The sequence below is a fragment of the Arachis ipaensis genome, chromosome B10 (assembly GCF_000816755.2).
Source record: "Arachis ipaensis cultivar K30076 chromosome B10, Araip1.1, whole genome shotgun sequence".
Classification (NCBI taxonomy): domain Eukaryota; kingdom Viridiplantae; phylum Streptophyta; class Magnoliopsida; order Fabales; family Fabaceae; genus Arachis; species Arachis ipaensis.
In genome coordinates this window covers 10421595-10432550 of record NC_029794.2, presented here as the reverse complement: position 1 = coordinate 10432550, position 10956 = coordinate 10421595, and the positions used below count along the sequence as shown (strand labels likewise).

Genomic DNA, 10956 nt, shown 5'->3' with positions numbered 1-10956 from the left:
AGGTACATTAATGCTGATTACGAAAGAGAGAGAGAGAACGAGAGAGAGAGAGTAGTCAACTCAAGTAAGAATCAATTTTCCATTAAAGAAATTAATGTTAATGAATTATATCTTTAAGCACAAAATAACGGAAAAATGATTAAAATTAAACATTTGATTCGAATGACGACAGCGTTGCATGTATGCATTATATTTGTGATGGAGGAGTTTCTTCAACTTTTAAGCTTCAAGTTTTGGTGCCTCTTCTACGGTGGCTTTAGGCTTTTCCTCCTCTTTCTTCTCCTCATCAGCTGCCACCACCTCCTCGCTTTTCTTGTCTTCTTCCACCTTTGCCTCCTTTTCTTCCTTCTGCCCATCATAATATACGTACATGACAATGAAGTAGAACAACTTTTAAAGTAGTATATGAAACTATATATATAAGGGGCAAGCAATGAGTATGCTTAAAATAAAAGTAATATTACAGTATATTGTACCTTTTAATAAAGAGTAAAGATTGTTTCTTTTATGTGTAATACATTTATTTTCTATAAATTTAATAAAAATGTTCATTCTTCCCATTTTATTCATTCAAAAAATTTCTACAATAACCACCATGGCAATTGACACAAAATTTCGGATTATTTTGCTATTAAAAACTTGATAAAGTAATGTATGATCCGAATGCAACAATTATGTATTAGTATATACCTCAATGAATATGGTGCCTAGAGCGTTGTCATCGGAGGCGGCGGAGACAGCAGTGGCGGCCTGCTCCTGGTCGATGACAGGCTCGGGCACTGGCACTGGCAATGGGGCATCATTACCCTCGTTGGTCTTGGGAGCGCTAGCGCAGTTGCCCATGTTCAATGCAGAAAATTGTGGGAGAACGAATCAAGGAGCTTTTGGTTTCCTTCTTGATGTGTTCCCCCCTTTGGATGCAAATGAATGAGTAGTTTCTACTTCATCCTAACATGGTTTTTATAATGAGCCTAATAACTTAGATTAATTATATACCTTAACCATAATTAGCAAATGCTATATAATCTGTATGGTCAAACACAGGCTGTGTGATTGGCAATCACAGGCTGGGCTATGGTCAATCATCATATCCCCTCCTTAATTAATTTGCTTTCATTACAATAAATTTGAAAAAAAATTAGGTACATTAATTTCCTTTTTATTATATAGTTTGAATCAATATACGTGCATGCATGTGTATGCTTTTTACTTCTTTTAGTTTTATTTTTGAAGTGGTGCTTCTATCATGTACATGGTATATTTTAAGGAGGTACTACAAGAATTTCGTGTGAATTGCCAAATATACATAAAGACCCTGTTACACTTATTAGTACTAGAACTAGAAAAACGAGCTTGTGTGATTAAAAACCTTGTTCTGCCTAATACTATGGATCTTATGAATTAAGGAACTCACTAAAACAAATTCCTGACAAGAAGGAAACAATTGAAAGAAAGATGTGCCACCCACTTAACTGCTAATAATGCAAGGACCAATTGATATTCAATATTCATGCACCATTTGCTTTGGATGCAGCATAAAAAGCTTTCACGTGCTCCACGTCATCGTAACTTCCAAGGATTACAGGTGATCGTTCATGTATTTTCTTTGGAACCAAGTCAAGTGCCTACAATACGAGACAGAAGAGAACTCATTTTAATTCACTAAACTTCCTATGATGTGATACCAGATTTGATATATAATATAACATTCAATTAAACTTTTGTCCTTAGCTTATGTCAAATTCAAGAAGCAGAGATGCATGCAATGAAATTATGTAATTTGTATATATTAATATACGCTAACAAATGTAGCAAATCAAAGAATACATACCCTTCCTTTTCCAGTAAAAGCTTGACCTCCAGCTTGCTCCATCAAATATGACATTGGAAACACTTCGTAGAGAAGCCTAATTTCACAAGAAGTTTCCATAACTAAGCCACAAGTATATATCTATTTAGGATATAAAATGAGCAATGCCAATGGTGTGAAATTGAAATACAGAGTTGGAAATCCTAGTCCTAGATGCTAAATCATGTTATACGGTTAGAAGTTATAACTAAGAGTTGAAAATACAAAGCATGATGCTTAAATCATATTATATGGTTAAAAGTGAAGAGAGTCTAGAACACAAAGCACATCACACCTTAGCTTTCCATCTGGACTTTTCTTATCAGCAGGGTACATGAAGATACCACCATAAAGCAATGTTCTATGGATATCAGCAACCATACTGCATTATATACTCATTTCTGTTAGCACACAATAATTTAAGATATTTGAAAGATGGATAACATCAAATACCTTCCAACGTATCTAAGGGACTTTGGTGAAGAACCATCTTGAGGAAACTTGCAATTATCCACATACCTGGAAGAGATATAGGGTTGAGAAACAAGAACTTTGTCATTTATGAGTTTTGGAATTAAAGAACAAATAACAACAAATCCTTATCCCACTAGATGGGGTCACTCACATGATATAAAATCACCAGATTTTAAAGAAAAGATCTCATTTCGGGGATGTTTTTGTTATATTTTTCTTAGCACCTATATCTTTTGGGACAAATGTTTAAACTTACTCAGTGATTGGTTTCTCCCAGTTTTTGGCATTTCCTTCATTCACTGAATAAATATTCCCTTTCTTCGGTATCTGTCAAGTAACAAATAGTTGTTAAAGAAAGCAGAAAGCTCCCTCTTATATTCTATGTTCTAGCATTCACATGCTGCACAACAAAAGATTTATGAGCAGTATCAGCTCAGGCCTCAGAGCAAGGATAAAGGACAAAAGTAGCATGGTTTAGGATTAAATCAAATAACAAAACTTCCAGTGACATAATATTGATAATATAAATTTGGAAGGTGTACATGTAACAACTCTTAATCTACCAATTTGAATCCACTATGCATGTACCAACCTTGATGTTTGGGTGAGTTAATATGAACTCTCCAAGAGAAGGATCAAGTGTGAAACCATTTACACCATGTCCTGTGCTAATCACGAACTGCGATCCGAGAGTTTTCTCAATACAAAGTTATATTAAACGAACAATTCATCAGATTGGTGTTTTGTTTTACCATGCAAGAGCTACCATACATGCAGTAACCAGCTGCTAACATTCTGTTCCCAGGTTGCAAGACATCATCAAGTGTAATTTTATCTTTGTCCTTCGCTGCATAAATGCCAAAGATCTATAGGGAAAATGGCAGGTATCATTGTAATTTCAGTGATTATTTCCAATGCAGCAATTATATTTGAGATGACAATTTCATACAGTTCCAATAGAAACACCGCATTCAATATTTGAGGATCCATCCAAAGGATCAAATACAACAATGTATCTGCAAAATGGAAAGGGAAATTGTTACTTGGAATAGTCAATGTAGTTTAGAGTGAGTATTAGGTATTTCTAAAGCTCCGGAACTCACTTTCCACGCTGTTTTGGCTTCACAAAAACAGCCTCTTCAAGCTCTTCTGAAACAAGAAGGCACTGAAAAGAAAACAAATTGCAGTAATTTCTATGTAATAGGTAGATTAGGCTTAGAGCATTTGACAGTTACAGATCTAGAGAGACTCACAGTGCGCCCGCTGCTGATTAAGGCGTTAACAAACACCTCATTAGAAAGCACGTCCAATTTCTTTTGCTCCTCACCCTAAACAATGTATCTTAGAAATATTAATACAGTGAACATGATAGCTGAGAATCGTGAGATGCATTAGGTAACGGAACAGAATAATGCAACTAAAATTTGAGAATTATAACACTCTTAATATATTTTTCTACTTATCGATCAATTTGACAAAGTGAACAGACCTGAACGTTGGTTTCTCCAGCAAGTCCTAGAAGTTTGGCGAGTCCAGCCTGCGAGGCAGTGCAAAGAGAGTTATGAAAATGAGAAAGAATGAATGAATAAAGAAAAGGTTGATGGAAGATGAGAGTACCTTGTTAACAGCAGAGCAAACGTACTTGCAGCCAAGAACAATGTGATTGAGGAGGATGGTGAAATCGCCGCGTGATTCTGGATACTTTGACTGCTCATTCAGAACAAACCGAGTGATAGTCATCAAATCAGTCCTCTTAGCTTCCCCTTCGTGATCCATTCCGGTTGCCGTTATGGTAACAACCACAAACAACCAATTTATATTTGTAATATGTGTTTCCCAAGTAACAGGGGAGAATGCGAAATCTTTGGATCCCGACCTCTTTGCCACTCTTTCATTTCATACTCAAATTTTATATGGAAACAGTCAATATGGGGAAAATAAACTCAATATAAAAACTAATTCAAATCAGTTTTGATTGATTTTATTCTACTCTTATCTCAATTAATATGTAGTCTATTAATTGTTCAAACATGCACACCTTATCTTATATTTGACACATCATCTTTTAAGAACTATTATTTTAAATCTTTCTTCTTTTTCAGAAAATATAAGTTTCTTCTTCTTCTTTTTTTTAAAACAGGTTTTTATTCCCTCCCTATCTTTGGGAACTAGCGTTAAAAAAAATGAAAAATTAGAAAGGAAACAAACAAACAAACAGGATTGGAATGAATTGCTGGAAAAGAAATCGTTGGAATCTATTTATATCCGAAAAGAATACAATTGTAGTTTTTTTCTTTTTGGTGTCCATTATAGTAGTTATTTACAATTATATATATATATACACACGAGATTGAAACCCCGTTAAGAAATGAAAGCAAATTCACATATTAGAGACATCCCTTGTAAGCTAGTCTTATAATCCCTTCTGCTGTCAAACCTGAATTACTCAAATAATCCATTTTCGGAGGATTAGAATAATCTAATCAAAACTAAAATGAAATTGCCCATCCAATGGTGAAACAAAAAGCAACATTAATTTTCGTTTTTCTTTAACTTCAGTTCTTGTACATCTGCGCTAACTGGCTTACCTCAATTCATGGGGGCATGCATATAGATTAACCAAGTGGTATAAAGCAGAATAATCAAATAATATCATATCATATATCATACAATAGAGAAAGGCAACAACGCATATTCTGTCTAAACAGAGTGCTCTGCAAACATAAAACCCACTTGAGCATAAAAATAAATATAAACAAAAGCTGACTCCAAAATCCCTGTTTGAGTTTGAGAGGGAAAGATCCTAAAAACTTATCATTCTCCAAGGTCTAGGCACCCAAATTGATGGCCAAGACATGAAAAATGAATTAAAGGAAAATCAAACCAAACAACCTACTAAAATCCAATACAATCTTCCACCTGCATAGAATAGTCCAGCTTCCAAGGACCTAATAAAAAACATACTCAACTTAAAAACCAATTCATCCATTAAACTAGATACAGCTCTATTAAAAATCTCAAGAATCAAATAAGTCAACCAAACTTGACTCCAATATGGCACAAGACACGGTGCATTAAGAACTTGATCATCATCCTTGATCCTTCTCAACTTGACCCGATTAGAAGCACTTCCGATGAACGATAGCAGGTCCAGATTCATCATATTCACCCTTTGAAATCCACATCTGTATACAGCAGAACAGAAAAAGGGAATTCAGTGACTTCCATAAACTGGTCCGTTATACTAATTACGAGATACCACCAAACATACAAGAAAAGAACAGTGGGGAAAAGCAACTGTACAAACCTGCTGAAAGGTGCTAAGTGATGCCAAGATAGAACCACCGATCCAAACACTGTACTTCCTCTCAGGGGGTGCAACTACCTTGATCTTCATGCTGCTTGGAGCAAGTGCACTAATTTCTTTGCTCATCCGATCAGCAATTCCAGGGAACATAGTGGACCCACCACTGAGCACGATATTTCCATAAAGATCCTTCCTGATATCAACATCACATTTCATGATGGAGTTGTATGTAGTTTCATGAATTCCTGGAGCTTCCATACCAATTAGAGAAGGCTGGAAGAGTACTTCAGGGCATCGGAATCGCTCAGCACCTATTGTAATGACCTGTCCATCAGGCAATTCATAGCTCTTCTCCACTGCTGAACTAGTCTTAGTAGTTTCCATTTCTTGGTCAAAATCAAGGGCAACATATGCTAATTTCTCCTTCACATCACGGACAATTTCCTTCTCAGCAGAGGTATTGAAGGAGTATCCTCTCTCAGTAAGGATTTTCACCAAGTACTCTGTTAAATCACGACCTGCAAGGTCCAACCGAAGAATTGCATGGGGAAGTGCATACCCTTCATATATGGGCACTGTGTGGCTCACACCATCACCGGAATCAAGCACAATACCTATTTACATAACCAATACTTCAATAAGAATATCAGCAGTAGAATAAAATTTGAAGCTAATCATAATGAACAAACACAAGTCACAAAATAGATAAATGTCTGATGCATGTATTAATGAAGTTGTTCTTGGTGCATAGAACTCACTCAACCAACTTATGTTGAACATCAACCAGCTTTCCACTTCCCAATATTTACAGCTTAGGTTACAAATTTAACCTTGAGACCAGCTTCATATTCGTTAAATCTTAATTTAGCAAGCGTACACCATTTAGCCATGTAAAATAAAAAATTTAAAGAAAAAAAAATACCAAAAACCAAAAAGCAACTATTGAAACAAACCTGTAGTACGTCCACTGGCATACAAAGACAGGACAGCCTGAATTGCAACATACATGGCAGGCACATTGAAAGTTTCAAACATAATTTGGGTCATCTTCTCTCTGTTGGCCTTGGGATTGAGTGGTGCCTCAGTAAGAAGCACAGGGTGTTCTTCAGGGGCAACGCGAAGCTCATTGTAAAACGTGTGATGCCAAATCTTTTCCATATCATCCCAGTTACTGACAATTCCATGCTCAATAGGGTACTTCAAGGTGAGGATACCCCTTTTTGACTGGGCTTCATCACCCACATAAGCATCCTTCTGACCCATTCCAACCATCACACCCGTGTGACGAGGTCGCCCAATAATGCTGGGGAAGACAGCCCTAGGAGCATCATCACCAGCAAAACCAGCCTGCAAACATGAATTAAAATATACATTATCATGAGCAGAATGCCAAAATCCTGCAAAGCATAAGAATACGTGATCATAGAGAAACTAATCAACCTTGACCATTCCAGTTCCATTGTCAACAACAAGAGGTTGAATATCCTCACCATCAGCCATCTTTCAAAACCTGTACAACAGCAAGGGATTCCACTACTTCTCAGTTATGCATAATTCATCAATCAATTTCTATGTACGATCTTACAAATTCCAATCCTATATTACATGCATAGCAGAACATAACCACATAGCTCGCAGAATAAAAAAGACACGCAAATTATTATCATTTCCAAGTTCATCAACTTCAAAATCGCAGGATAGAAAAGCGAATTTTAAAATTCGGTGCATCAGAGTCACCTAACCACAAAATCAAATAAAAGTGGAAATCTACTCACGCAGAAAACAAAGAGCCACAAAGTAGAACCAGATCAACAAGATCAGAAAATTCTCGACCAAAAAAGACAAAGCAAGACCTCGTAAGCTAAAAAAATTCACCAAAAAAATTGAGAAAGAAAAAATATTAAAAAAAAAAAAGAAAGAAAGATCAAAGATCGAAACACACCTACTTGAAAGGAAACAAAAGTTGCAGAGAAATTGGTTTTTGTGGTGTGAGCAGCAGCAACAACAGCAGCAGGTGAAATTGGCTGTAGAGAGAGAAGAAGAAGCAGCAGCTTTATATTCGGTGATAAAGTGGACTGGTCGGGGAAGAAAAGCGGACTCTACTACAGCTGGGGTGACTTTTTCTGTGGAAACCGAGTGCCTGCGCTGAATTGGAATCCACTGAAGCAATCAGCCGTCCATTCTAGCAGATCAAAGACTGATTGGTGTTGTGGGTCCCATGCCACGTCATTATGGGCGGCTCTGATGGCCTTTTGGACCCGGCTCGTGCCGACCAATTCTGCAAAGTCTTGCTGTACCATATCACCTCCACCTCCTCTTTCAATTCATTAATCATATATTCCATATTCGATGCTCCCATCGACTTATTCAAAATTTTGGTGTATTTGTCAATAAAAGACAATTAACGCCTTAATCATATTGTAAATTCAACTATAAATTAAAAAATATTCTATGTTTGTATATATATTATAATATAATCTGTTAAACTAAAAAAAATTATTAATCAATATATTTAGAATATTCAATCTTTTTAGTTTTTTAGGAAAATGAATGAAAATTTATATGATTTCAACATATTTTAGATCCATTTCTAAAATAATATATAGACTATTATACATTGAACTACATGGGATTATATTAACTCACAATATAATACTCCTAACAATTACACTGCCATGAAATACACTTATTTATGAATATTTCCTAATTATTAATCCAAGTCCAAATAGAATATCTTAATAGTTAATATACAATCTTCTGGACAGTTCTAGTGACACGGTTTTATGCAAATGAACCCGGACCGAATCCAAATCCGAATCCATATTCGGATCCGGTTTTGACAAATCGGAGACGGATCTAAAATACATGCTCTGCTCTCTGCTTTCTATAGAACCCAACGCAGTTTGCTTATTGATAGTAGTGCCTACCGCCACAACCACCATCTGAAGCTGCAACAACACCTTTCCGCACTCTTCTCCAGCTGCAATGTATGCTCCTAAGCTTTACTCTTTCTCTTCCATTTCTCATCTTCTCTATCTGTTATTTATCTATCATTTCAATTTAAGCACTTCATGTCTCACTGTTTATCAATCTAGGGTTTTCAATTTCTGCTGCCGCTTTAGTAGTGTTCCTTTAGTATTAATTACGTACGAATGGTATTGCGATGATGAACTCTGAAATGAGATTTTTTAGCATGCGCCTGATTGCTGCAGAAATGGTTGAGACTGGAAGTTGAAGTTTTGGAGTGTGTTTGACTTTCATGCAAAAGTTTAATTTTCACTGTAATTGGTTTATTGCGTCTGCTAAAGTTAGCTTCTGCTTGCATGATATGAATTCATGACGGGATTCTGCTGTCTTCCAGAATTTTTGGGGATAACCCTTGAGGAGCTAGAAATGGATCGGTATTACTTTGTTAGCTGAATCCTGGTATCTGATGCCATGATAGTATACATTGTTCATCTGCGGCAAGATGATGGCTAATGATTTGCTTTTCAATGTGTTCTTCTATTCACTTTGTTGCATAAGCTTTATGTAAACAGTTGCTAGTGCAATGTATTTTGATACATCAATAATTGTTATACTACAGGATTGGTGTGCCTGCTTGAAAAATGGTTGAATTGTTGGTTTAACTATTCCTGCTCGTTTTGTTATGTCATTTTCATTTTTCTGCACTTTTATAATTGTATTGCATTCCTCTCCTATTTGTTTCGATTTGGATTTTATTCTGGATTCAGGGCTGATGAGGAACCTGTTGATCAGAAGAAATATCTTGAAGAGTCTTGCAAACCAAAATGTGTAAAAGCATTGCTTGAATATCAGGTGCACTTTCGTGTAGAATAATGAGCCAGATTGTATTATGCACTTTATTCTTAGTTGAAGTGATTAATACAATTGCAAGATTATTTTGTTGCTAGTATACTAGGACCTCAAATGTATTCTTGTACTCAAATGCTGTAATTGGGGACTTTACAATGTCAGTCACTGATTATTTGTTAATTTTCTTCTTCGCACTTGTTATGTTGACCACATTTTAAAAAAAAATTATATGATTGAGTCCTAAAACATACTCCAATATCTTCTCTATTTAGAATAGGAGGTTGGTTTGGGACATTCAGTCATTTCTCTTTTTCTTTTTTCTTTTCTTTTTTTTTTTTTAATTTAATGAAGAGAACACAATTTGAGTTTCGAAGAGTGGTCAGCAGGTACGAAAAGAAGGTTGACAGGGAGTACCAACAAAAGACAAGAAATCAAGAATGTAATGTATCAATGATAAGATTACAGGAGTTTTGTGTTGTCTTTAGCTGAGAGCATATCGTATTACAATCTGAACTTCAACTGATTCTTGTAGAGATAATGAATATGCTAGACAATTATAAAAATTTGTTAATATGCATAGCTATAACATGATAGTTATGCCCTTACCATACTCTAGAAAATAAAACCCTTTTCCTATACATCTGCTGTGCCCAAATTATTTCAGAAGCAAGGCCTCAATGTATATGTAGGCACCACAGCTTTATAGTAAAGATTTTATGTTGTTGCTGATGTTGTTAAAAGGATTGCACAGTGGAGCCTTCCTCTAAAATCCATTCTCTTTCTAGTTTAGAGAAGCACCTAACTCATTATTTGTAGGCACCTCAGATTTTGACTTGTTTGTTTAATAGAACAATATATTTTGGAATGGAGAATCAATGTTGGCAGTTTTCTTTTTGCCTTATATCTTCTGTTTCTACGAAGTTCAAGAGAATTTCTTGCTTGGGACAGAAAAGTAATGCTTGAAATTACTACAGGCATGTGTCAAAAGGATCCAAGGTGATGAAACCGGGAACAAACACTGCACTGGACAATATTTTGATTATTGGTCTTGTATAGACAAATGTGTAAGTATTACTATTTAGTTAGTAAATAACGGTTCCGTCATTTGGTTTGCTTGGTTATTTGTTCTCTGACAACTTTGTTATCCTGCAATGTAGGTTGCACAAAAGCTATTCTCCAAACTGAAGTAATGGGGGATAAATCTATGGTATATCGTCATTGCATTATGTTCTATTGTCATTCCTACACAACTGATCTCACACAATTGATTTTGTGACCAAACTATATGGCATGTATGGTTACGTGGATACTGCGAAATTTTGAGCTCTTCTTGTTGTTGACCTTTGATAATGATCAATAATAAGAACTTTGCCAAATCATGACTCAGGATGTATTCTGAAACCGATCTGACATTTTTAGCAAGTTGTAAACTGTGATTTGAAGTGTGGTTCTTTTAAATTTTTCTGGTTCAAGTGTTGCAGCTGAATAATGCAAAATCAGAGGTAGGTGA

The 10956-nt window shown here is 35.7% G+C and overlaps 3 protein-coding genes across 5 annotated transcripts; 1 reads left to right on the top strand and 2 right to left on the bottom strand.

Annotated features, from left to right (window-relative positions):
• On the bottom strand, window positions 52–4631 carry LOC107621889 (fructose-1,6-bisphosphatase, cytosolic-like). Of its 2 annotated transcripts, XR_002355924.1 has the most exons (13): window positions 3941–4631; window positions 3813–3860; window positions 3577–3651; window positions 3427–3488; window positions 3273–3339; window positions 3076–3189; window positions 2916–3002; window positions 2580–2650; window positions 2303–2368; window positions 2145–2231; window positions 1832–1907; window positions 691–1625; window positions 52–348 (listed from the first exon to the last, which is right to left on the bottom strand). XR_002355924.1 is itself a non-coding variant. In XM_016323867.2 (12 exons), the coding sequence occupies exons 1-12, from the start codon at window positions 4097–4099 to the stop codon at window positions 1509–1511; spliced, it is 1029 nt and encodes a 342-aa protein (XP_016179353.1). In that variant the 5' UTR covers window positions 4100–4631; the 3' UTR covers window positions 690–1508. The 2 variants fall into 2 exon arrangements, 1 of the variants encoding a protein (XP_016179353.1); XM_016323867.2 differs by lacking the exon at window positions 52–348 and having other exon boundaries at window positions 690–1625.
• Window positions 4963–7768, bottom strand: LOC107622580 (actin-7). Of its 2 annotated transcripts, none has more exons than XM_016324524.2 (5): window positions 7573–7768; window positions 7071–7140; window positions 6584–6977; window positions 5631–6244; window positions 4963–5508 (listed from the first exon to the last, which is right to left on the bottom strand). In XM_016324524.2, exons 2-5 carry the CDS (start codon window positions 7128–7130, stop codon window positions 5443–5445), a joined length of 1134 nt encoding a protein of 377 aa, XP_016180010.1. In that variant the 5' UTR covers window positions 7131–7140; window positions 7573–7768; the 3' UTR covers window positions 4963–5442. The 2 variants fall into 2 exon arrangements, with proteins under 2 accessions (XP_016180010.1, XP_020969464.1); XM_021113805.1 differs by having other exon boundaries at window positions 7577–7746.
• LOC107624217 (cytochrome b-c1 complex subunit 6) lies at window positions 8426–10949 on the top strand. Its single transcript, XM_016326699.2, has 4 exons — window positions 8426–8617; window positions 9365–9449; window positions 10421–10510; window positions 10604–10949. Coding segments are annotated over exons 1-4 (210 nt in total). The 5' UTR covers window positions 8426–8615; the 3' UTR covers window positions 10637–10949.

Coding starts and splice junctions, on each gene's coding strand:
- LOC107622580 (XM_016324524.2), bottom strand. CDS start 7,130: ATGGCTGATGGTGAGGATATTCAACCTCTTGTTGTTGACAATGGAACT. Junction 6,978..7,070: donor ATGGAACTGGAATGGTCAAG/GTTGATTAGTTT, acceptor TCATGTTTGCAG/GCTGGTTTTGCTGGTGATGA. Junction 6,245..6,583: donor TGCCAGTGGACGTACTACAG/GTTTGTTTCAAT, acceptor TTATGTAAATAG/GTATTGTGCTTGATTCCGGT.
- LOC107621889 (XM_016323867.2), bottom strand. CDS start 4,099: ATGGATCACGAAGGGGAAGCTAAGAGGACTGATTTGATGACTATCACT. Junction 3,489..3,576: donor TAATCAGCAGCGGGCGCACT/GTGAGTCTCTCT, acceptor TTTTCTTTTCAG/TGCCTTCTTGTTTCAGAAGA. Junction 1,908..2,144: donor AGTCCAGATGGAAAGCTAAG/GTGTGATGTGCT, acceptor TTGTGAAATTAG/GCTTCTCTACGAAGTGTTTC.
- LOC107624217 (XM_016326699.2), top strand. Junction 9,450..10,420: donor AAGCATTGCTTGAATATCAG/GTGCACTTTCGT, acceptor AAATTACTACAG/GCATGTGTCAAAAGGATCCA. Junction 10,511..10,603: donor GGTCTTGTATAGACAAATGT/GTAAGTATTACT, acceptor CCTGCAATGTAG/GTTGCACAAAAGCTATTCTC.